Source organism: Tursiops truncatus, chromosome 2, assembly GCF_011762595.2.
Source record: "Tursiops truncatus isolate mTurTru1 chromosome 2, mTurTru1.mat.Y, whole genome shotgun sequence".
Lineage (NCBI taxonomy): Eukaryota > Metazoa > Chordata > Mammalia > Artiodactyla > Delphinidae > Tursiops > Tursiops truncatus.
In genome coordinates this window covers 27,976,946-28,004,019 of record NC_047035.1, presented here as the reverse complement: position 1 = coordinate 28,004,019, position 27,074 = coordinate 27,976,946, and the positions used below count along the sequence as shown (strand labels likewise).

The following is a 27,074-nucleotide window of genomic DNA, read 5'->3' as shown; positions in this document are numbered from 1 at the left end:
GTATTCCTATGGCGTTCCTGCTTCTCCAGGAATGCTGTGACCTATTTATAAATGAAATAGATGGAGGATTCGAGCATGGCCCCTTGGAGGTGAATTGCTTCCCTGACTGTATAGCTCTGCCACTATTATCTAAATGGTTATTGTTTAGGGGAATTCTCTGGCCGTCCAATGGTTAGGACTCGGCACTTTCACTCTACTGCTGAGGGCGCAGGTTCAGTCCTTGGTCAGGGAACCAAGATCCCACAAGTGCGTAGTGTGGCCAAAAAAAAGAAAAAGAAAAAAAGATGATTGTTTAGGATAGCTTTAGTCCTATAGTTAGGTTTTTCTGCAGATATGGATACCATAGAGTATAGCTATAATGCATACAGCTAAATGTTCTCATGGTGCCTTTGCCAAAAACAAGCTTATTAAGGAAAATACCACTTTCTGTGTAACATAATACCTCAAAGTAAAGTCTGAAAAAACATTCTACTACAGTACAAATTCAGTTACGTAGGAGATTCCTTAACTGTTTTAAGCTCTGCTTATTTAATTTTTCTTCACTTGCCTTTATTTATAAAAGAATGCCTTTATCTTCCTCTTGCCTTGGAGAGGCCCCTTTGACCTTTTCATAGCTCCTGGTCCCTTGCATTTGATATTCTAACAAAGGAGCATGGTTAGCTACCCATGAGCTTTCTTTTCTGCCCATGAGTCCTCTTTGTAGTGATCTTCCTGAGCCTGCTTCCCTGCTCCTGATGCAAGCCCTTGCTTCAGTGCTACATGGCTCTGAAATTGATCCTTTTAAGACACGTATTGCCCTCTGATTCCATGACTGTCTGCTCTTCCTGACTTCTTCTTTCCTCCATTTTACAACTGCTTTTTCTTCTGGGCATTGTATTTTAGTTTAAGATTTTTTAACTTTGTTTGCTTTCAAGAGTGTTAATGTATTTGTAAAAAGAAAATCTAGCATAAAGAAAATGAAAGTTCCCTATAAAGCTTTTCCTCAGAAAGGGGCAGCTTTTAAAAATTCATATACAATTTCTGTGGGGTAGAGATTACTTTTGTTTATTAATGAGAATAGATCATGCATTATTTACTTTTTTATCATATACCATATAAGTCACTCATTTAAGATATATGAGTCAGGGAATTCCCTGGTGGTCCAGTGGTTAGGGCTCTGCACTCTCACTGCCGAGGGCCCAGGTTCAATCCCTGGTAGGGGAACCAAAATCCCACAAAAAAATAAATAAATAAAATATATGATTCAGTGGCTTTTAGTGTATTCATAGTCAATTTTAGAACATTTTCATTATGTGAAAAGAAACTGAGCTCCTTAGCCATCATCCCCCAACCCTTCCTATTCCCCCCAACCCCCCGCCCCACCCTGCCACACATAGGCAACCATTAATTTGCTTTCTCTATATATAGATTTGCCTATTTTGGACATTTCGTTAAAATGGGGTCACATATTTTTGGTCCTCTTTCATTTTAGTGTAATGTTCTCAAGGGTCATTCATGTTAAAGCATATATCAGTATATCGTTTCTTTTTGCTACCAAATAATATTCCATTTTATGGCATTGTATGGATAGATCACGTCTTAGTTATCTATTTCTCCTTGCTTTTTACATTGAACAAATACATCTTGAACATTTTTCTGTGCCAATATATATAGATGGGCCTTATTCTTTTTTTCACTTATAGTATTCTTTATTTTTTTTTGTTGAAGTATAGTTGATTTACAACGTCGTGTTGATTTCTGCTGTACAGCAGAGTGACTCAGTTGTACACATATATACATTCTTTTTTATATTCTTTTCCATTATGGTTTATCCCAGGATATTGAATATAGTTCCCTGTGCTATACAGGGAAGGACCTTGTTGTTTATCCATTCTCTATGTAATAGTTTGCATCTACTAACCCCAAACTCCCAGTCCATTCCTCCCCCACCCCACTACAAGTATTCTGTTGTTTAAATATGTCATTTTTAAAGACTAGACATTTGGATTATTTCCAGTTTTTACCCTATTATAAACAAAGCTGTAGTGAATATCTTTGTGAATGTGTCTCTGTGTTAGGGTGGAATATTTCTTTTGAATACATTTTCTAGAAGCCATATTGCAATATCAAGGGAGTATATATTTTTTAATTTTAATAGGTATTGCAAAATTGCCCTCAAATAGTTATACAAATTTATACACCTACTTACAATGTGAGGATACCTATTTCTTCAAATATTGGGTGTTTTCATCTGTTTAATTTTTGCCATCCTAATAGGTAGAAAGTATAATCTTGTCTCAATGTATATCTTTTTAACTAGGAGTGAAATTGAGCATTTTTATGTTGATTGACCATTTGTATGTCTTCTGCTATGAACTGCAATGTAGCCTGGTGGTTAAGAACCCACTCTGAAGCCTGACAGTCTCAGTTCAAACCTTGGCTTCACCTTTTGCTGTCTAGTTACTTCATTGTACTTCAGGTTCCTCATCTATAAAATGGGAATAATAATAACAATGCTACCTGATAGGAATTGTTCTTAAGATTAAACGAGATAATCCTTGTGCTTAGCACAGTGTCTGGCAAATAACACATAATTCCAAGCTATTATTTTTTTAACATCTTTATTGGAATGTAATTGCTTTAAAATGTTGTGATAGTTTCTGCTGTATAACAAGGTGAATCAGCTATACATATACATACATCCCCATATCTCCTCCCTCTTACATCTACCTCCCACCTTCCTTTTTTTTTTTTAACATCTTTATTGGAGTATAATTGCTTTACAATGGTGTGTTAGTTTCTGCTTTATAACAAAGTGAATCAGTTATACATATACATATGTTCCCATGTCTCTTCCCACTTGCATCTCCCTCCCTCCCACCCTCCATATCCCACCCCTCTGAAGTCAGGCAGCCTGATTCCTCCAGCTCCATTTTTCGTTCTCAAGATTGCTTTGGCTATTCGGAGTCTTTTGTGTTTCCATACAAATTGTGACATTTTTTGTTCTAGTTCTGTGAAAAATGCCAGTGGTAGTTTGATAGGGATTGCGTTGAATCTGTAGATTGCTTTGGGTAGTAGAGTCATTTTCACAATGTTGATTCTTCCAATCCAAGAACATGGTATATCTCTCCATCTATTTGTATCATCTTTAATTTCTTTCATCAGTGTCTAATAGGTTTCTGCATACAGGTCTTTTGTCTCTTAGGTTTATTCCTAGGTATTTTATTCTTTTTGCTGCAATGGTAAATGGGAGTGTTTCCTTAATTTCTCTTTCAGATTTTTCATCATTAGTGTATAGGAATGCCAGAGATTTCTGTGCGTTAATTTTGTATCCTGCTACTTCACCAAATTCATTGATTAGCTCTAGTAGTTTTCTGGTAGCATCTTTAGGATTCTCTATGTATAGTGTCATGTCATCTGCAAACAATGACAGTTTTACTTCTTCTTTTCCAATTTGGATTCCTTTTATTTCGTTTTCTTCTTTGATTGCTGTGGCTAAAACTTCCAAAACTATGTTGAATAATAGTGGTGAGAGTGGGCAACCTTGTCTTGTTCCTGATCTTAGAGGAAATGGTTTCAGTTTTTCACCATTGAGAACGATGTTGGCTGTGGGTTTGTCATAATATGGCCTTTATTATGTTGAGGAAGTTTCCCTCTATGCCTACTTTCTGGAGAGATTTTATCACAAATCGGTGTTGAATTTTGTTGAAAGCTTTTTCTGCATCTAATGAGCTTATCGTATGGTTTTTATTCTTCAATTTGTTAATATGGTGTATCGCATTGATTGATTTACATATATTGAAGAGTCCTTGCATTCCTGGGATAAACCCCACTTGATCGTAGTATATGATCCTTTTAATGTGCTGTTGGATTCTGTTTGCTAGTATCTTGTTGAGGATTTTTGCATCTATGTTCATCAGTGATACTGGCCTGTAGTTTTCTTTTTTTGTGACATCTTTGTCTGGTTTTGGTGTCAGGGTGATGGTGGCCTCGTAGAATGAGTTTGGGAGCATTCCTCCCTCTGCTATATTTTGGAAGAGTTTGAGAAGGATAAGTGTTAGCTCTTTTCTAAATGTTTGATAGAATTCGCCTGTGAAGCCATCTGGTCCTGGGCTTTTATTCGTTGGAAGATTTTTTAATCACAGCTTTAATTTCAGTGCTTCCAAGCTATTATTATAAAGCTCTTTGTATATTAAGAAAATTTACCCTTTGACAAATGTGTAAAAATGTTTTTTCCAGTTTATTTTTATTTTACTTCAGTATGACTTTTTGTTTGATAGTTGTCAAACAGAAGTTTTATATTTTTATGTGATCAAATTCATATTCTCTGGTTAATTTCACGGTTTCTTTTGGTTCACATTTAAATATTTTGATTCACATTTAAATTTTCTTCCATCTAGAATTTATTTTAATATATAAACAATGACAAGGATCCAGCTCAGTTTTTTTCCCCAGTTATGTTTATGACAGATACTTTATGGAATGTGATGTGGGGTTGGAACAGTTCCCTAGTTTCTTTATAGATAAGGATTTTATTCTTCTCTAGTTCTTATTGTTCACTGTACTGTGCTTATTTTGCTGTCATTTCAAAGATTCTTAACAGGGGAATTCCCTGGTGGTCCAATGGTTAGGACTCTGCGCTTCCACTGTTGGGGGCCTCGGTTTGATCCCTGGTCAGGGAACTAAGATCCCTCAAGCCGTGTGGCACGGCAAACAGTAAATACATATACATACATACACACATACATGCGTACATACTCTCAACTGGATATAATTCAGAGAGAGTTAAATCAGTTCCTTTACAAGTTCTGTTACTAATTTTTTTTTCCTAACAGGTATCCCTTGTATAACTGACTGCGTAATGGCTGAAATTGAGAAATTGGGGCAGAAGTATCGAGTGGCTCTAAGGTAGGAAGGACCTGGTCCAGATTTGTTCTAGCTTGGTGTAATGAAGATTGTTTTGACCCTCCTTCAACTGTTTGCTATCCGAAGATTTCTTGTCTGATTAGTTTAAATAAAAATCATACAAAATTAGTTAACTATTTATAATGAAGAAAGCAAACATTGGAAGGTTAGAGGTTTTCATGCTGAAGCTTTTTGAACTAAGTTACTTAGTCATATTGGTCTCATGGGCCTCCATTTAAGTTCCTCTAGATTTTCAATTAGAAAGTGTTTTTCTGTTAGTTTGTTATCTAGTTATCTTCTTCAGAATTTCACATGTAAAGCATTTTGAGTTTACCTAAAGAAGTTTTGAGTTTATCTGGAAAGTGCCCTTGAGTTTACAGCAGTGGTTCCCAAAGTGTGGCTCATGGAACCCTCCCCCACCCCAGGGGTCCTAGAGACCGTTGCAGGGAGTTTGCAAAACTGTTTTCATAATAATTCCAAGATGTTGCCTTTGTCACTCTGCTGACATTTGCACTGAATGCAAAAAATGCCAGTGCCTTAGTACAAATCAAGGCAGTGGGCCCAAATAATGCTAGTAGTTTCTGTATTCTTCACTACCACCCACTGGCAGTTGAAAAAAAATGCCAGTCACTTAAGAATATGCTTAACAGAGCAGTAAAATTCATTAACTTCGTTAAATCTCAACCCTGCAGTACACATCAGTATTCTGTGTGGTGAAATGTGAAGTACACATAAAGCATTTCTCCTGATGGCTGCTCAGTAACCTTTCTGTGGTAATCATTTCATGGTGTATGTAAGTTAAATCATAATGCTGTATACCTTTAAGCTTACACAGTGCTGTATGTCGATTATATCTCAATAAAACTGGAAGAAGAAGAAAAACGTACCAAAGGATGAACGTTGTCTCTATGAAAAGCATTTTTGTGCTTGAGTTGTGAGCTGAACCAGCTTCTTTTTCATGAAATATCATTTTTATGTGAAGAACAACTGGCAAACACTGATTTTTCAGACTTTGGTATTTAGCAGGTATTTTCTCAAAAATCAATGCAATGAACCTGTCACTTCAAGGAAAACAACTTGCTCTGTTAGTTACCAATGATAAAAATTGAGCTTTCAAGTGAAAAACTAGAGTTTTGGAAAATCATAAGCTTATCACATTCCCAATACTAAAGACCTTTCTGTTGAGACCAGTGAAGGCATTAATGAATATGATTTTTTCCTTTTTTTTCCTTCCACATTGGTACATACAACTCTACCTCATTTTTTAAAATAGGATAGGGGTACCAAAATGTATTTAACTTTTACCTTGCTGGTGGATAATCAGATTATCTCCAATTTTCCACTCTTCTAAACTGTGTAGTAGTGACATCCTTGTGCCTATATTCTTGTACATGTGTGTAAGACAACTTTCTAAAAGTAAAATGGTTAGGTTAAAATTGATTTGGTTTTGAATCCTGGCTTTTCCCAGCTGTGTAGCTTTGAACAAATTAATCAATCTCTCTGAATCTGCTTCTTTATCTGTAAAATGGAAATATAATAATTCAGTTTTGTGACAAGTACATGATGTAAGGCACAGCAGCTGTCAGTCAGTAATTCCCTTCTCTCTAAATTGTCTTTCAATTAGAAGATAAGCTTCAGGAGGAGAGGGGTGTCTTAAAAGCTCCAGATACATCACATTACTCTTATTTCACTGATTGAGAGTCATAAAGTTATTCAATTGCTTGAATGTTTTCATTAATCCACTTTTATAACCATATAGGATTGCCAAGGATCCAAGATTTGAACGATTACCATGCACACACAAAGGAACCTATGCAGATGACTGCTTAGTACAAAGAGTAACTCAGGTATCATCATTTTTAATATGTACTTTGTGCTATTTAAAAAAAAAAAAGATAAACTTATTTCCTGAATGTTCATGTAAAGTATCTAGGAATATAAATGATAAAAAAAAAATTATATAGAATCCCTTCATGTGAAGTGTAGGTGTCCTCATTTACTTGAGAAAATGGATTGGAAGTGTATACTGTAACCATAATGGAAAGATCACTGGCTGAGGGAGGATTTCAAATCTTAGCACTTGCATTTATTGGGTGTGTAATTTGGAGCATTTACTGATTCTTTATTCCACAAATCTTCTCTGTGAGATGGTTTAAGTGAGTGAGTATAGACATAATAATGTATCAGATTCCACCTCCCTGTGAATCTAAAGTGAGGTTCCATTTACTCCCTGTGTAGGAATTTTGTTATGTCTAAGTCTCCCAGGATGCTGTTTCACACATACCCTAGAATAAGTAGGTTTTTGATTCTTGTGCTCTGGCTTCCTTGTCAAATACTACAAGAACTTTTGCTACTGATTGCACTTAAAGAGCCTCTCTCTGCTGAGGATAATCATCTTCATCTGGTGACCACACTGCCGTCCTTTTAGCCACTTCATCCCATGGGTGGGGGCAGCATTTCCCTTAATTTCCCACAGCATGGCTGACACCAATCTGCAACTCTTTATAAAACTCAGTGAGAGATTTGGGTAGGATGGAAGTAAAGTACAATACAAGTTAGTTCCAAACTGTAGCTAAATGTTAGTGCTTTTAGAGCTGTTTGATTCAGACTTGTCCTGGAGATCATCCTATTCTGGCTTTAGGGCCAAGGAGGCAGCCTACCCCCACTGCTAGGAGGCCTCAGAGTAAGTCAGCCCCGGAGATGCCACAGACCGCAAAAGTTGTGCCCTCGGATCTAAGGCACTTACTCTACCTTTGTGTAGAGCCTCTAAGGGCGTTTTCCCAAAACCAAGGAATTGTCTGTCACAGATACGAAAATCCTCTCCACTTATAAGACAAAAACCAATTTGCAGCTTTTAAATAGTTTTTCTATCTTCTCCCTCTCAAGATTCTTAGAACTACATTCAGCCCAGGCAGCTTATAAATTTGAGCTCCTAGATCATAGTAGCTACTCAACAAATTGGTTTAGCCTTTCCTTTCCTATTTACTGTGAAAATGAATAGTTCTTCAGACTAGCCAGTGGTTGTATCCAGTATCACTGAATGAGCTCTATGTGAACACCCAATGGGTCTCTTCCAGCACAAGTGTTACATTGTGGCCACAGTTGACCGGGACCTTAAACGAAGAATCCGGAAGATCCCTGGAGTTCCCATCATGTACATTTCTAACCATAGGTGAGAACTTTCTCTTAGGGAAGTGATTAAAAGTATATAATTGATATCAATTAAAAATGAGGTCAAGTTATAGAAGGATTTGAAAGAGATTGATGTATCAAATGTTTACATAGTTCTATTTGAAGAAATGAGGCAAAGTAACAAGAACAAAGGCAAAAGATAGAGCTAGGATTTAGGAATGAGGCAGACATTCACATTGTTACAGTAAGATCACTAGAAGAAATAGGGAGATGTGTGGCTTTAAATACAAAGCAGTAATTAAAATCAAGCTAATCTTTTTGGCTAGAAATATTTTTTTGAAACCTAGTGCATGTGATTAGCACCTCATCTGGGAAACTAAAAGTTTATTAAAAAAACAAAAGCTGTGGAAACCCAGTGCCAGCTGGGCCCCAAGCTGTTGGCAGGTCTGTGAGTCCAGGGAGGCCAGCAACAAAACCACCTAATCAGCCCTCACAGTTGTACTAAATAATAAATAAATGACCACTATTTTAAGCCAAAACAAACAAACAAACAAAAGCTGCTTTTTATCCTTCTTGGATATTCCTATGTCAGTCCTCAGATATTATTGGCCAGCTTTTATCCTGGGACAAACACAACAGAATGGGAAGAATATGGGTGAGGACCTTGGACTTACCTGGACTCAGAGCCTGGCTCCCCAACTTAACTTTCTCACTTTGAAGAATAAAGATAATATAGTCAGCATTTTGCTGTAAATCATTCATTATGATAGGCCTTTAAAATTTAGTTCCCACTGACAAAAAGGATTCACAACAGGAGGTGAGAGTGATGTAATCAGTAAAGGATGGGTTTTTAAGGTGGGTTCTGGACCCACATTTCTTACCAGTGTTAATTTTTTGTTCTGATCAGGTACAACATTGAGCGGATGCCAGATGATTATGGAGCCCCTCGGTTCTAATTCTTAAAAGACAAATTTCCTCTGCCTTCCTTCAACCAACTTTCTCTTTTGCCAGTTCATTAAACATGCTATAGCATGAATTATTATTCCACTCACCCATTTGCTCTGTAATGAGCTCAGTATGGTTAAATACACTCACTTTTTAATATTTTTGTTGTTGTTGAGTTTTTTTTGTTCTGTTTTGTTTTGTTTTTGCGGTACGCGGGCCTCTCACTGTTGTGGCCTCTCCCGTTGCGGAGCACAGACTCCGGACGCGCAGGCTCAGTGGCCATGGCTCACGGGCCCAGTTGCTCCGCGGCATGTGGGATCTTCCCGGACTGGGGCACGAACCCGTGTCCCCTGCATCGGCAGGCGGACTCTCAACCACTGCGCCACCAGGGAAGCCCCTTTAATGTTGTTTTGAAAATTATATTTTGTGTCATTTTAAAATTTGTTGCATCTTTTTATAAATCAGATAATTGCTCACATAATTTGATGGTCATTTTATATTGATTTACTCAACAAATATTTATTAAGGTGATACTAGGTATTTAATAAGATATGGTCTTATCCTCAAGATACTCATTTATGATGGAAAAGAGAAACATGTAGATGAATAAATACGGTAAAATAATGATGCTAAGATAAAAGTATGAGGGAGTAGACATACAGGTGGAAAGAATGATTTCTTTCTGCTTGGTTGGAATGGGGAGGGGAGAAAGACCAGAAGCAGTTATGTTTGAGTTAATCTTTAAAAAGAACTAGAAAGGGAAGGTGTCTGTACCCACATCTGAGACTCCAGAGGTAGGAGGTGGGAGGGAGGGGGCTTTATATGACATGCTAAAGGGTTTGGACTTAATCCTAAGGTCAATGGGGAGTTATTAAAACTTTAATTAGGGTGGATAACATAATCAGATTAGATGTTTTACATGATCACAACATAGCTAAGAATGGACAAATAGATCATTGAAACAGACTAGAAAGTCCATAAGTAGACCTATATATTTATGGCAATTTGGTATGTTATAAAGCTGGTATTTCAAATCTATATGAAAAGGAAATTACATTAAAAGCCACATATTGTGGAGTCATTCCATTAGGGTTAGAATCCTGATTTCCCCAGTTGATATCTGTATGAATTGGGCAAACCACATAGCCATTTGATGCCTTCTTTGCTTCCCTTTTTAAATGTTTTGTTTAATCCTCAAAACAACCCCAATAAGATGGGGTTGAATTGAACAGTACCTGTTACAAGTAAGTGTTTTTCAATAAATGTTAGTGATTATTGTATTATAATGACAAGTTGGCTATCCATTTGAAAAAAAAATTAGATTTCTACCTCATATCCTTCACGAGAAAATGTTTCAGCTGGATCAAAGTCTAAATATTTTTTAAGCTATGAAAGTATTAGGAAAAAAACAAGAAAAATGTGTATAGGCTCTGAGTAGAATTCTTAAAAGAAGATGAAGAACATAAAAGCCATAAAAGAAAAGATTGCTAAGTGTGGATACATTAAAATTAGATTTCTCTGCAAAACAGCTTCCCCCAAAATTAAGACAAATGACTGACCAGAAGATTTTCCAATATATATAACAAGGGTATGAGGAAATGGATAGTCACGTAGTGCTGACAAGAATGCAGATAAGTATAACCATTTCAGACAGCAGTTGGGCAGGATCCACTAAAATAAAAATTGCAGATATCGTGTGAGCCCAGTTCTATTTTTTGGTTATTTACAGGTATCATATAGGTGATTTCTTTTAAAATGATCAGTGCATTTGCATCACATGATCAGTGTGATGTAAATGCATGATAAATGTGTAAAAAAAATTCACACATGTGTACAAGGAAGTGTATATAGAAGGATGTTTACTGCACCACTATTTATAATAGAGAAAAATTGAAAAGAATGTAAATATCCATCAGAAAGTTTTAACTATGTTATGCCTATACTATGGAATGTCATGAGCATTTAAAAACAATGAGGTAGACTTAAAAATAGGCAAAGGACTTGAACAGACAGTTCTCTGAAGAAGACATATAGATGGCCAAAAAGCCCATGAAAAGACGTTCAACATCACTAATCATTAGGGAAATTGAATCATTGTGCAAATTGAAATCACAATGAGATACCACCTTATACCTAGTAGGATGGCTGCTGTTAAGGATAAATAAACAACAAGTGTTGACGAGGATGTGGAGAAGTTGGGACTGCTGTGTACTGCTGGTGGAAATGTAAAATGGTACAGCTGCTATGGAAAATAGTATGACGGTTCCTCAAAAATTTTTAAATAGAACTACTATATGATCCAGCAATTCCACTTCTGGGAATATATACAAAAGAATTGAAAGCAGGATCTTGAAGAGATATTTGTACACCCATGTTCATTAGCATCACTATTCACAATAGCCAAGGGGTAGGAGCAACACAAGTGTGTCCAAACAGATGAATGAATAACCAAAATGTGGTATATACATGCAGTGGAATAGTATGCGTTTATACTATTCTGACACATACTACAATATGGATGAACCTTGATGTCATTATGCTAAGTGAAATAAGCCAGTCACGAAAAGACAAATACTGTAATTCCACTTATATGAGGTACCTAGAGTCAAACTGGACCAATTAGAACCTCCTTATTCCCTTTGCCATTGTGATTATTTCAAACATGGGTGATCAGGGTCAAGCCAAATAGTCTTAATCAGAGCTCTTACTGGAGAGTTGTTCTTCTTCTGCGGGAGAACTGTTAGATAGTGTTGGCTTTGGAATTGAGTGACCAGGTGTGCCAATACATTAGAAAAGGCTACCTGGGTTTTACTTTAATTGTATAGCCAAACCTAATCCTAACTAATGTAAGATGTATGTCTCCTAAACCAACAGAAATAAAGTGGAAAAGGGAAGCTCAATTAACAAAAAAAATTAAAAATAAAAAAGCAGAATACACCACTGGAGATCCGTATACTTCACTATATGTAAATTCTAAAAGAAAAGAGGAAAAAGAAATGCAGAAGAGGGGAGGGAAGAAGAAATAATGGAAAATAGAAAACTAAGTTGGGTAGGGAGAAGTCCAAACACAGTAGTCAGGATGAATGAATGTGCCTGGGTTAAGTTCCCTTATTAAAAGACAAATGCTCAGATTGGCTATTTTTAAAATCTTGTGGCTATATGGTATTTACAAGATGTGCCTAAATCAGGATGACACAAAACTGTTGGAAATAATGGGAAAATACACTTTCCACACAACCCAGTAACTCCACTCCTAGGAAATCTAACCAAGAGAAATGAAAACATGTCTACACAGAGACTTGTACATCAATGTTCATGTTATCTTTATTCATAATAGATAGGAACTGGAAACAACCAAAGTGTCCATAAACAAGTAAATGGATAAACAAACTGTGCATTCATACAATGGAATACTGTTTGGCAATAAAAAGAATGAACTACTGGGCTTCCCTGGTGGCGCAGTGGTTGAGAGTCCGCCTGCCGATGCAGGGGACGCGGGTTCGTGACCAGGCCGGGAAGATCCCACATGCCGCGGAGCGGCTGGGCCTGTGAGCCATGGCCGCTGAGCCTGCGCGTCTGGAGCCTGTTGCTCTGCAACAGGAGAGGCCACAACAGTGAGAGGCCCGCGTACGGCAAAAAAAAAAAAAAAAAAAAAGAATGAACTACTAATGCAATAATATAGATGAATCTTAAAACTGTTAAACTGAGCAAAAGAAGCCAGACACAAAATAATGTATACTGTATGATTCCGTACATATGAAACTCTAGGAAGCACAAACCCAATCTATAGTGATGGAAAGTAAATTGATTGCCTGATGTGGAGAGAGAAGATTGGCTCTTGTAGAGGTACAAGGGAGTTTGGGGGGATGATGGAAATTTTCTGTATTTTGATTGCTGTGATGGCTACTTGGATATATTGATTTGTCAAAAAGCATTGAAATGTGCACAAGATGGGTACATTTTATTATTTGTAAATTACACCTCAGTAAGTTAAAAGATGGGAAAAGGCATCCAGAAATAATATGCTGTCTGAATATGCAATATGGAAAATATTGAGGTTTTCTTTGTAGCCTAACATGGTCAATTTCATGAAAGTTCCATGTACACCTGAAAAGGAGGTACATTCTGTATTATCTGGTATTATCAGGATAAAAGGTTTGATATTTATGCATAAGATCTACCTGATTGTTTAGATATTCTGTATCCTTACATTTATTTTTGACTCTTTGATCTGTCTCACACTGAGAGAAATAGAGTTTTCTAATCTTAGTATACTTTGTCTATTTCTCCTTGCATTTCTTAGAGTTTCCACTTGACGAAAGTTGCTACTGTGTTGTTTTGTGCATGGATACTCATAACTGATATTTTTTTTTGTGCACTGTAGCCTTTAGCATTATAGTGTATTCTTTTTGTCTCATTTAATGCTCTTTAGCCTGAATTCTACTTTTTCTTATATTAAGAACAGGATCTTTGCTTTCTTTTTCTTTTCTGTAATGCATTTGCCTTATCTACTTTTGCCTGTCCTTTTATTTTTAGCTTTTCTGAATTCCTTACCCCCAAAGTAAGGTGCCCTTGCACAGTTCATCTTGTAGACAGAATTGCTAGAGACTAGTCACTTCTATGTGTTTTGTTTTGTTTATTTTCTGAATAGGAGTGTTCACTGTAGTTGTCCTGTTCCTATTCCACCAATTGTATATTTGGTGTTATAAGGGCAGATAATTTGCCCTCTTGGTGCATAGGTCTCTAGATCAAAAAAAGCCACACCTCCTAATACTGATACTACTACATATACCCCTTGCTGTAGAGACAGCTGTGCTCCACCTAGATCTCTTGGACTTTGAGCATGATGTCATGATTGGACAGGACTTGGAGAATGTCTGTGTGGAGGAGGGGGGTTGTGTAGTGTATACGTGGCCTGTGATAGAGAAAGTGAAATCAACGTTTGGTAACTAGAAGGGTAGAGTGTAGCAGTTGTTGGTGCTGTTTACCAAATATTTCTGGCTCTCTTGTTTATGGACCCAGGGTAGGATGGCTCTTTTCCACCACCTTTGAAGTGAGGTGTGGCAATGTGAGTGAAGATGACATATATCATTTCTAGGCAGAAGTTTTAAAAGTCATTATGTGATGAACTATGCTCCCTTTGGCCTGCCTTTCAAATCATGAAAACATAGAGATGGAACCTTGCTTTGCCTGGATCCCACAGAACATCCCAACACTAGGGTAAATGAAAAATAGACATTTGTTGTTTTAGCCACTGAGATTTGGGTTGGTTTTTTTGTTTGTTTGTTTGTTTTTTACAAGAGCATAACTTAGCCTATACCGACTGATAAAGCACATGTTGGAAAGTCTGGGTTAGAGCAGTTGGACAAGAAAAAGAAAAGGTATCCAAATTGGAAAAGAAGAAGTAAAAAAATTATCTCTGTTCACACATGACATGATCTTACGTAGAAAATCCTAAAGAATCCATTTATAAAATCTGTTACAACTAATTAATGATTTCAACAAAGTTTCAGGATACAAAATCAACATGGAAAAATCAGTTGCATTTCAGTACGCTAACAGTGACCAATCAAAAAAGAAACTAAGGAAACAATCCAATTTGCTATAGCATCAAAAAGAATAAAATACCTAGGAGTAAACCTAACTAAGGAGGTGAAAGACTTGTACACTAAATTACAAAATGTTGCTAAAAGTAATCAGAGAAGATACAAGAGAATGGGAAGACATTCTGTGCTCGTGGATTGGAAGACTCAATAGCAATAAAATGTCCATACTACCCAAAGTGATCTATGGATTCAATACAATCTCTTATCAAAATACCAATAACGTTTGTAGAAATGGAAAGGAAAAAAAGCCAATACTGGTATGGAATCTCAAGGGATCCCGAATAGCCAAAGCAATCTTGGAAAGGAAGAACAAAGTTGGAGGCTTCATGCTTCCTGATTTCAAAACATACTACAAAGCAGAGTAGTAATCAAGACAGTGTTGTACTGACATAAAGACAGATATATAGACCAAATGCAACGATAGAGAGCCCAGAAATAAACCCATACACATACAGCCGTTCCTTTATATTAGCAGGGGCTTGGTTCCAGGACCCTCACAGATGCCAAAATCTGTGGATGCTCAAGTCCCTTATATAAAATGGTGAAGTATTTGCGTATAACCTATGCACATCCTCCCATATACTTTAAACCATCTCTAGATTACTTATAATACCTAATGCAATGTAAATAGTTACCAGTGTACAGCAAATTCAAATTTTGCTTTTTGGAATTTTCTGGAACTTTTTCCCCCAAATATTTTCTATCCCCAGCTGCTTGAATCCACCGGTGCAATACCTTCGGATATGTTGGGCTGACCGTATTGCCAAATGATTCTCTACAAGGGTACAAGACCACACATAGGAAAAGGACAGTCTCTTCGACAAATGGTTCTCAGAAAACTGGATATCCACGTGCAAAAGAATGAAGTTAGACTCTTACACCATATACAAAAGTTAACTCAAGGTGGATTAAAGACCTACACACATGACCTAAACTATAAAACTAGGAGGAAACTTTAGGACTTTGGATTTCACAATGATTTATTGGGTGTGACACCAAAAGCGTTGACAGCAAAAGCAAAACTAGACAAATGGGACTACATGAAACTTAAAACCTTTTGTGTAGCAAAAGAAACAATCAAGAGAGTGGAAGGCAATCTATGGAATTGGAGAAAATATTTGGAAATCATATATCTGATTAGGGATTAATATCCAGAATTTATAAGGAACTTCAACTCAACAAAAATGTCTGATTTTAAAAACGGGCAAAAGACTTGAACAGACAGTTCTCTGAAGAAGATATGCAAATAGCCAACAAGCACATGAAAAAGCTCGACATCACTAATATGAGAAAGGCAAATCAAAACCACAATGAGGTATTACATCTCTCCCGTTAGGGTAGCCACTATCAAAAGAACAGTAAATGAACAAGGGTTGGTGAGGATGTGACCAACATCCTATTAATTGGAACACTTGTGCACTATAGGTAGGAATGTAAAATGGTACAGCTGATATGGAAAATAGTAGTTTTTGAAGTGGTTCCTCAAAAAAATTATAGAATTACCATATGATCTGGCAATCTTACTTCTGGTTATATATACAATAGAATCCAAAGCAGAGTCTGAAAGAGATATGTGCACACCCGTGTTCATTGCAGCGTTATTCACAATAACCAAGAGGTGGAAGAAACCCAAATATCCACTTAAAAATGATAAAGATGGCAAGTGTAATGTGATGTGTGTTTTACTACAATTAAAAAAACATATTACAAGATCCAAGCGATGGCACAGTGAGAAATGAAAGTTTAATGATCAAAGGAAGTCACAGACCCATTAAGAATTGCTCCTCTGTTTGCTGTAGTCCTGTGGGACTCATGGACACAAGCCCTGTTGTGTTTTAGGGACCCATCCCTGATGTGAGAACCTTAAAAGTTGGGGCACAAGATGTGGGTCCAAACCTTTCACTCCTCAGGGAGAAGGTGGGAATTGGGGGTTCCCCGCCCAATTGTATGGCCCTGTACTGAGGGTGAGGTTCATGGTGAGAGTGTGTCTCAGCCTTTCCTACCCATTTTGAGGTGAGTATTTTCTCATCTACTCGATGTGTAGAAGTCGCTAAGCTAGTTTCTGGATTTCTCCCAGAGGAATTGCTCTGTACGTGGCTGTACATTCTGTGTGTCCATGGGAAGAAGGAAGTTCATGAGCCTTCTGTGTCACCATCTTGGTCCCTCTTCATAATAAGGAAATTTTTTACTTATAGAAAAATGCAAGGAAGTGCTCAAAAATTGATGGGGACTTGCCAAAAGAAACAGGAACCAGCTTGGAAAGTCTCATGTTGGTCAAATTTGAGACAATTTAAGGATCAAAATTAGTAATGACAGTAGTGGATTATCACATGATTATTTTTAATTTTTATTGATATATATTTGATGTATAACATTGTATAAATGTAAGGTGTACAACATGTTCATTTTTAATAAAGAATCCATGTGTCCGTAAGATATTAAGAGTAAACAAAGAAAATGGGAGAGATGGGGGAGCTTTTTTGTATAGGAATATTACAACTAATAAATGTAGAAGGAAGGATAGAAATATGAAATCATTTACAATCACCATTGTAATAACTGATTTGGGCAAGAATCATCAGTGGATGTCAGAACCATTGGTAGAAAGCTGTAGGGAACAAGATACTTTCAGAACCTCAAAGTATTATCCCATAGATTACTATACATACCTTTACAATAGAGAAATTTGGCAAACACTGCCTTGCCCAAATGATCAAACTTGATGTCACTACTGATGGGACAAACTGACATAATGTACATCGTGGTGTGGGGTATATAAGGATACATTAATTATGTAGTATTTTTGTCCCCCCAAATTAAAAAAGAAAAACTAAATCTAATCATGAGGAAACTGAAATCCAAAGATTAGGGACATTCTGCAAAACAATCTGTTTGGAGTCTTAAAAAATGTCAGTCATGAAAGAAAAAAAAAGGCTACAGACCTGTTTTTATATTAAAGGAGACTAGGCATGAAAACTAAATGCAATGTGTGATCCTTGATTGTACCCTGAATTAAAAAAATAAGAAACTGTAGAGTTCTCAGAGCTCCTGGTATGAGCGTCTTCCCTTGGGTGGATTCTTGGCTTTTCTCCCAGCATGGCCCCCAAACACCAGTCTTCACTTCCACCCCAAGCAAAGAAACCAAAGAAACCGAGACTGACTCCTGCCTCCAGGCCAGAGGAAACGTCTGCTTCTCCGAACTTGACCAACGAAGAAAAAGAACAGCAAGAAGCAATTGAACATATTGATGAAGTACAAAATGAAACAGACAGACTTAACGAACAAGCCAGTGAGGAGATTTTGAAAGTAGAACAGAAATATAACAAACTCCGCCAACCATTTTTTCAGAAGAGGTCGGAATTGATGGCCAAAATCCCAAATTTGGGGGTAACATTTGTTAACCATCCACAAGTGTCTGCACTGCTTGGGGAGGAGGATGAAGAGGCACTGCATTATTTGACAAGAGTGAAGTGACAGAATTTGAAGATACTAACTCAGGTTACAGAATAGATTTTTATTGTGATGAAAACCCTGACTTCGAAAATAAAGTTCTCTCCAAAGAACTTCATCTGAATGAGGGTGGTGATCCATCTTCAAAGTCCACTCAAATGGAAATCCAGAAAGGATTTGATAAAACATTCAAATCAAATGCAGAATAAAGCCAGCAGGAAGAGACAGCATGAGGAACCAGAAAGCTGCTTCACCTGGTTTACTGATCCTTCTGATGCAGGTGCAGATGAGTTAGGAGAGGTCATCAAAGATGATATTTGGCCAAATCCATTACAGTACTACTTGGTTCTGGACGTGGATGATGAGGAAGGGGAAGGAGAAGAAGATGATGATGAAGAGGAAGAAGGATTGGAAGATACTGATGAAGAAGGGGATGCGGATGAAGGTGAAGAAGATGGAGATGATGCTGAGGGGGAGGGAGGAGAGAAAGATGAAGGAGAAGATGACTAATGGAACACTGATGGATTCCAACCTTCCTTTTTTAATTTTGTCCAGTCTCTGGGAGCAAGTTGCAGTCTTTTTTTTCTCCTCCTCTTGTGCTCAGTCGCCCTGTTTTTGAGGTCTCTTTTCTCCTTTATACCATGGCTCACAACTTATTTTGGGGGAAAATACCTTGAGCAGAATTCAGTGGGAAAAGAATCTCTACCCCTCTCTGTTCCAAATTCATTTTTATCCTTTCCTGTCTCAACAAAAACTTTATGGAATCAACACCACCATTCTCTGTGGGAAAAAAGAAAAACCTTCTGCTCCCTTAGCTCTGCTGGAAGCTGGAGGGTGCTAGACCCCTGTGTAGTAATACATAGAATTCTAGCTTTTTTCCTCCCTTCTCTGTATATTGGGCTCAGAGATTACACTGTGTCTCTATGTGAGTATGGACAGTTAGTGTTTACCAACATGTATCTGTCTACTTTCTCTTGTTTAAAAAAAGAAAAAAAAAACTTTAAAACCACACACAAAAAAAAAAAACTTTAAAAAATGGGGTTATAGAAGGTCAGCAAAGGGTGGGTTTGAGATGTTTGGGTGGGTTAAGTGGGCATTTTGACAACATGGCTTCTCCTCTGGCATGTTTAATTGTGATGTTTAACGGACATCTTTGCAATTTAAGATGACACTTTTAAAATACAATTCTCTCCTAATGATGACTTGAGCCCTACCACTCGATGGGAGAATCTGCAGAACCTGTAGGATCTTATTTGCAATTGACATTCTCTATTGTAATTTTGTTCCTGTTTATTTTTAAATTTTTCTTTTTGTTTCACTGGAAAGGAAAGATGATGTTCAGTTTTAAACGTTAAAAGTATACAAGTTACTTTGTTACAATAAAACTAAATGTGTACACACACACCAAAAATAAGAAACTGTAAAGGATATTATTGGGACAATTGAGGAAATTTAAATAATGGGCCGATTGTAATTGTAATTGTATTTATGTTAAGTTTCCTTAGAGTGAATAGTATATAGTACTTGCATGTAAGGATAGCTTTGTTCCTAGGAAATACCTGCTGAATGTTTAGGTGTGAAGGGTCACAATAGCTTCAAGTAACTGTTTAATGGATTGGGGAAAAACAGATAGATAGATAGATAGATAGATAGAAGAGGGAGGGAGAGAGAGAATGTAGCAAAACATCAACAAATGATATGCCTAAATGAAGTGTATAGGGTGTTTATTTACTTATTTTTCTTTTGGCTGCATCCTGCAACTTGCAGTTTCCCTGACCAGGGATTGAACCCGTGCACTCTGCATTGGCAGGCGGATTCTTTTTTTTTTTTTTTTCGATATCAATGACCAAACTTTAATGAAATAATATTTACGCTTCACCAGCATTATTTCTAGATCAATTCAGTGGTGATTCAACAAAATGAACAGCTCATTTAAAAGGATGCATAGTATTACTATAGAGGAAAGAAGTACGTAATATTGAAGAACATTCACTTTTTAATCACATGAATACAAACCTTACCACGTGTGAGTTTGGTAATGTCCACTATGTCCCTACTCTCTCTGATAGAAATCTCTCAAATATAAAATGTGAAGAGTCCCTACTTCCCTGTGTCATTATAAAGACAAAATAAGATCACATCTGCAAAGCCCTTGACAAAATTGGACATGTTATGAAAACTCAATAAATGGAAACTCTTAATTATTGTAGACTCTTCTGTTTCTTCTATTGTTAGATTTTAGATTATTTCCTATTTTTTCTAGAAATAACAGTGAACTATACATCTATTTCGTGTTTGTTTATATTTTACAGTATGTTTACAGGCTCAAGTTCCTGAAGTCACAATACATATTTTTAAAACTCAGACATAGGTTAATAAGTTGCATTCTAGATAAATTTTATTAATTTATACTTTTACCACCAGGGTGTGAGAAGGCCTATCTCAATAATCCTTTACAAGTGGATTTTTCTTTTTTACATCTTTATTGGAGTAAAATTGCTTTAGAGTGGTGTGTTAGTTTCTGCTTTATAACAAAGTGAATCAGTTATACATATACATTTACGTATACATATACATATACATATACATGTTCCCATATCTCTTCCCTCTTGCGTCTCCCTCCCCCCCACCCTCCCTATCCCACCCCTCTAGGTGGTCACAAAGCACCGAGCTGATCTCTCTGTGCTATGCGGCTGCTTCCCACTAGCTATCTATTTTACATTTGGTAATGTATATATGTCCATGCCACTCTCTCGCTTTGTCACAGCTTACCCTTCCCCCTCCCCATATCCTCAAGTCCATTCTCTAGTAGGTCTGTGTCGTTATTCCTGTCTTACCCCTAGGTTCTTCATGACATTTTTTTCTTAAATTCCATATATATGTGTTAGCATACAGTATTTGTCTTTCTCTTTCTGACTTACTTCACTCTGTATGACAGACTCTGGGTCCATCCACCTCATTACAAATAGCTCAATTTTGTTTCTTTTTATGGCTGAGTAATATTCCATTGTATATATGTGCCACATCTTCTTTATCCATTCACCCGATGATGGACACTTAGGTTGTTTCCATCTCCGGTCTCTTGTAAATAGAGCTGCAATGAACATTTTGGTACATGACTCTTTTTGAATTATGGTTTTCTCAGGGTATATGCCCAGTAGTGGGATTGCTGGGTCATATGGTAGTTCTATTTTTAGTTTTTTAAGGAACCTCCATACTGTTCTCCATAGGGACTGTACCAATTCACATTCCCACCAGCAGTGCAAGAGTGTTCCCTTTTCTCCACACCCTCTCCAGCATTTATTGTTTCTAGATTTTTTGATGGTGGCCATTCTGACCGGTGTGAGATGATATCTCATTGTAGTTTTGATTTTCATTTCTCTAATGATTAATGATGTTGAGCATTCTTTCATGTGTTTGTTGGCAGTCTGTGTATCTTCTTTGGAGAAATGTCTATTTAGGTCTTCTGCCCAATTTTGGATTGGGTTGTTTGTTATTTTGTTATTGAGCTGCATGAGATGCTTATAAATTTTGGAGATTAATCCTTTGTCAGTTGCTTCATTTGCAAATATTTTCTCCCATTCTGAGGGTTGTCTTTTGGTCTTGTTTATGGTTTCCTTTGCTGTTCAAAAGCTTTGAAGTTTCATTAGGCCCCATTTGTTTATTTTTGTTTTTATTTCCATTTCTCTAGGAGGTGGGTCAAAAAGGATCCTGCTGTGATTTATGTCATAGAGTGTTCTGGCAGGCGGATTCTTAACCACTGTGCCACCAGGGAAGTCCCTCGACTACTGTTAATTGAGTCAAGGGTAGGGCATCTTACCCACAAACATCTTATCTATAGATTGGCAGGGGGTTCATGAGATGGACTGTCTTAAGGAAATCGATCCTCTCTTTGGAGAATTTAGATCTCAAGACATGAAGAGTTGAACAGCTATAGCAAGATTAGAAATCATACATACGGGCTTCCCTGGTGGCGCAGTGGTTTAGAGTCCGCCTGCCGATGCAGGGGACACGGGTTCGTGCCCCGGTCCGGGAAGATCCCACATGCCGCGGAGCGGCTGGGCCCGTGAGCCACGGCCGCTGAGCCTGCGCGTCCGGAGCCTGTGCTCCGCAACGGGAGAGGCCACAACAGTGAGAGGCCCGTGTACCGCAAAAAAAAAAAAAAAAAAAAAAAAAGAAATCATACATAAAGAAAAGTAGGGGTGCACCTAAAACAAGAGTACCAAGATGGCAGAGTCCTGGGATAAGAACTGATCAAAAACTTACTAATGCTGAGGGAGTGACAGCCAGGTCTACACTGGGTCCTAAGGGCCACCCAGTTTCTGAGCTACGTTCCACTCTCTGTGAGACCTACATATTCAGCCCTTCTTGTAGTGACAAGTAGGGTTCCTGAACTTCCATGGGGCCCAACTGTGTGTCTGAGGTTCCTGTTTCTCTATGTATCCTTAAAATGTATCTCCAGGTTTCAGTTAGGGTGGTTCCAGTTCAAGTAGCGGGAATCCTAACTCAGTCTACCTTAAACACTAAGGAAATACATCTCAAATAACAGGAGCTTCAAAGGTAGTGAGCTCTATAAACAGCACTATCAGGGCTGAAGCTCCGTATCTCTCAGTTCTGACCTTCCCCCCCCCCCCCCCAGTTGGCTGTAAACAGCAGTTGGAACAACATGTTCCTTGTTCATATACAGGTTAGGGTACGACAACGGGTTAGGGTTAGGGTACGTGTTAGGGTACGGGTTAGTGTTAGTGTACGGGTTAGGATTAGGGTACGGGTTAGTGTAAGGGTTAGGGTTAGGGAACGGGTACCGTTTAGGGTACGACAACAGGTTAGGGTTAGGGTACGTGTTAGGGTACAGGTTAGTGTTAGTGTACGGGTTAGGATTAGGGTACGGGTTAGTCTAAGGGTTAGGTTTCGGGTCAGAGTTAGGGAACCGGTACGGTTTAGGATACAGGTTAGGGTACGACAACGGGTTAGGGTTAGGTTACGTGTTAGGGTACGGGTTAGTGTTAGTGTACGGGTTAGGTTTAGGGTACGGGTTAGGGTAAGGTTTGGGGTTAGGGTTAGGGTACGGGTTAGTGTTAGTGTACGGGTTAGAAAGAAATAGGGTCTCTTCCCCAAACCATGTAATAAAAATCCTGCTTGTCAGCATAATTGTGCCAACTTTGGACAGATGCCAATCTTTGAATGGCCTAAGAAATGCCACATGCAAGGAATTCCCTGGCGGTCCAGTGGTTAGGACTCTGCACTCTCATAGCTGAGGGCCCAGGGTTCAATACCTGGTCGGGGAACTAAAATCCCACAAGCTGCGCAGCAGGGCCAAAAAACCAAGCCAAAACAAAACAAAATAAAAAAGAAATGCCACAGGCTGATTAGGTTAAGCCAGAGTCTCTGAACCAATAAAAGGCAAGGGGATGATATGGGCATGACTGACTTTAACTGCAGCGACGTACTCTTGGAGCTGAAGATAGTCATCTTTTTCTCAGTGACATGGGATATGTAAGGGGAGATGTGGACTCCTGAACAAAACTAGGATTTTATCAAGAAGGAAGAAAGAAGGAAATGGATGTCCTGAAGGCAGACAATAGTATTCACTACACCTCATTTTCAAACAAACCTGTTGTTTGAGGTGGAACTATACAAGTTGGAACTGTTTCAGCCTAGAGAGAGTTTCTGAACATCAGTTTTTCGAAGTTTTCCTCAAGTAACCCACTTTAATGTTTCCTAATTCTCCTTTAATTTTCCCACGTAAAAATATGTAATACTTCATACATTCAAAAACATACATTTATATTAAGTATATATGATATGTGTATTTAAATGTATACCTTTGTATGAAATACTGTATAACATATATAGATACTATAAAATATTACATACATAGAGTATATTTAAGGGATAAAGAATATTACTAAAATGAACACCCTTGTACATATAACCTAATTTAAGAAAAAGAATATTACCCATAACTTTGACACTTTCTATATAATCCTCTCTGATTACATTCCCTCCTTCTCTCACCTCCACCCCACCTCTTAGGTAACCACTCTCCTGGATTTTGTAATTGTCATCCTTTTGGTTTATTTTATAGTTTTACCCATTACTTGAATACCTTAACAATATGTTTGTAATGTGTATGCTTTTGAGTTGCCTATAAATGAAAACATGCTGTATATAGTAATTTTTGTGGTAGAATATACATAACATAAAATTCACCATGCTAACCATCTTCAAGTGTACAGTTCAGTGGCGTTAAGTACATTCACACTGTTGTGCAACCATCACCACCGTCCAACTCCAAATTTTTTTGTTTTCTAAAACTGAAACTCTGTACCCATTAAACAAAAACTTCCAATTCTTCCCTTCCCCCAACTCCTATCAATCCTGATTCTATTTTTTGTCTTCATGAATTCGACTACTCTAGTTACCTCATATAATTGGAATCATATAGTATTTGTCCTTTTGTGACTGGCTTATTTCACTTAGCATAATGTTCAAGATTCATTCATGTTGTAACATGTATCAGAATTTCCTTCCTTTTAAGGTTGAATAATATTCCATTGTATGTATAAGCCACATTTTGTTTATCCATTCATCAGTGGATGGGGCACTTGGGTTGCTTCCACCTTTTGGCCATTGTGACTAATACTGCTATGAATATGGGTGTACAAATACCTGTTCAAGTTTCTGCTTTCAATTCTTTGGAGTATATATCCAGTATATAGTTTTTTGCAACTTTCTCTTTTTTTCTGAGTTATGTTTGTGAGATTCATCCATGTTAGTTTTAGCTTTAGTTCACTCACCTTAATTGCCATATGATATTTCACTGTGTGAATATTAAACAATTTGTTTATTCATGCTCGTATAGATGATCAGTTCAGTTTTTGCAGTTTTTAATATTAGAAACAGAGCTTTATTCTTTTACATGCCTCCTTGTATATATGTAAAAAAGTATTTGTAATCCAAGATAATATACTTAGAAGTGAAATTGTGTCATAAGGCATTGTATGTCTTCAAATTATTGAAGATAATATATTCTCAAATTATTCTTTAAGTACTGTACACATTCGTACTCCCATAAACAGTGTGGGAGTTTCTGTTGCTCCACAGCCATATTAGAACTTGTCATTGTCAGTGTAACAGATATTGCCAGTTGTCCCAGCATTCACTCTTCCCTTCTTCCTTTAATAATAGGTCTTATGAGTTTTATTTGGGTTGCCCAAGTAGAAATTTTATTTCCCAGACTTCCTTGCAGTTAGGCATGGCCTACCATTTAAGTTGTAGACAACAGGGTGTAACTGAAAATGATAAGTATCTCTTCTGGGTTATGACCTTAAAAGGCATGCTCCTTGGGACTTCCCTGGCCTTCCAGTGGTTAAGACTCCGTGCTTGCACTGCAGGGGGCCTTCGACCCCTGGACAGGGAACTAAGATCGCACATGCTGGGGGGCAACTAAGTCCGCATGCCGCAACTGCTGAGCACGCACACCACAACTACAGAGACTGTGCACCATAACGAAGATCCTGTGCATCGCAACTAAGACCTGACATGGCCAAAAATAAATTAATTAATTAAAAAAAATTTTTTTTTAAAGGTATGCTCCCCTAACCCATTCTACCTCCCTACTGACTAGATGCAGATTTGATGGCAGGAGCCAGAGCAGCCACCTTGAACCCAGAGATGGAAGCTTTAGGTTGAAGATGACGACTTTGGACTGCTTACCTCTGAATTGTTCTATGAGTGAAAATGAACTTTTGTTTTGCTTAATCCACTGTACTTCAGTGTCTCGTTGCTATAGCAGCTTGGACTACTTCCTAATTAATACATTTATTCTTTGATTTTAAAATCATTCCCAGTTTTTCCTTGCTCAGAAAGCCTCTGTTTATTCTCTTTCAAAATCTTTGTGGTGGTATTCTTTTTGCATTTGATTGATAATGCTAATCTCCTTTTTATGCCCAGGTCTTTGAATACATTTGCCTGAAAATGGAGGCCCTTCCCCCAGGGGAGTGGGTATTTGTTGCTTTTGTTTGCTCACATCCTCTCCTCCTTTCTAACCGTACCCAGACTTTTTTCTTGGCATGTTACACTCAAATTATATGCAGTTGTATTAGGATTTAGATCAGAGTGCCCAGCCTTTTCACTATAGATGTTGAAGGGGAGAACTGGAGAATCCTTCCTCTTGTTAGGGGAAACACTGACTGAAACTGCCAGCCCTGGCCAGGCAACATAGTAACCACTTGCATGAGTTATCTTAAACAGGAGGTCCTGGTAAGCAACCACCAACCGGAAGAATTCGGGAAAGGTCAAAAGGAGAGAGGAGATGCCAATCCATATGTCCTTCCAACCTCCCAGAATCCTTGCTGGAACCCATTTTGGCCTGGCACTGCGCAAGCCACCAGGAGGGAGCCTGAGTCAGAAAGATTGGCCAGAGACAACCCGAAAACTAACCCCATTCCCATAAAACCCAAGACTGCAAGCCACGTGGCAGAGAGTCCTCCCAGGTTCCCTTACCCTCCTGCTCTCCACCTGAGTGCCGCTTCCCAATAAAGTCTTGTTTTGTCAGCACGTGTGTCTCCTCAGACAATTCATTTCCGAATGTTAGACAAGAGCCCACTCTTAGCCCTGGGACAGGTTCCCCTTCCTGCAACACTCTCACCACCCCCTATATCGGAGAAGGCATTGAGTGGCTAAAGGAAAAAAAAAAAAGAGTTTAACTTTGTTTCATACAGCATCCAGAGCTTTGATAGTAGACTAGCTCCTGGATTGGCTTTTTCCTGCTCCTAGACCTAGTTATATGGCCTTCTTGTCTGTTTTGTGACTTCCATAATATCTTTCCAAATATATTTCTTTTAAAGTTTTAGCTGCTGCTATGGATAACATCCAAAGAACTGTAAGGGATCAACTACTCTCAAGTTACAGGCTCTCCTAAACTGTGCAGATCCACTGGGAATGAAGGACTGACCACATGCAATTGAGATTACTTATTAACACCTATGGAGTTTATTTTTAGGATAAAATGAAAGCGTAACTCCATGGTGATAAGAAGGGAAAGAAGTACTC

The 27,074-nt window shown here is 37.9% G+C and overlaps 1 protein-coding gene and 1 pseudogene across 4 annotated transcripts in view; both read left to right on the top strand.

Annotated features, from left to right (window-relative positions):
• The window catches only part of FCF1 (FCF1 rRNA-processing protein), a 35,602-nt gene extending 9,013 nt beyond the window's left edge, over positions 1-26,589 (top strand). For 2 of the 4 annotated variants that reach the window (XM_073800237.1, XM_019921149.3), the window contains exons 5-8: positions 4,815-4,887; positions 6,644-6,731; positions 7,962-8,056; positions 25,648-26,589. In XM_073800237.1, the coding sequence (XP_073656338.1) occupies positions 4,815-4,887; positions 6,644-6,731; positions 7,962-8,056; positions 25,648-25,852 (461 nt within the window). In that variant the 3' untranslated portion in view covers positions 25,853-26,589. Of the gene's footprint in view, positions 1-4,814; positions 4,888-6,643; positions 6,732-7,961; positions 8,057-8,923; positions 9,123-25,647 lie in introns of those variants that run through there. The other 2 variants (XM_019921138.3, XM_004319300.4) reach the window with 2 other exon arrangements.
• On the top strand, positions 12,600-23,039 carry LOC109547608 (protein SET pseudogene; annotated as a pseudogene).
• Positions 26,590-27,074: the final 485 nt, after the last annotated feature.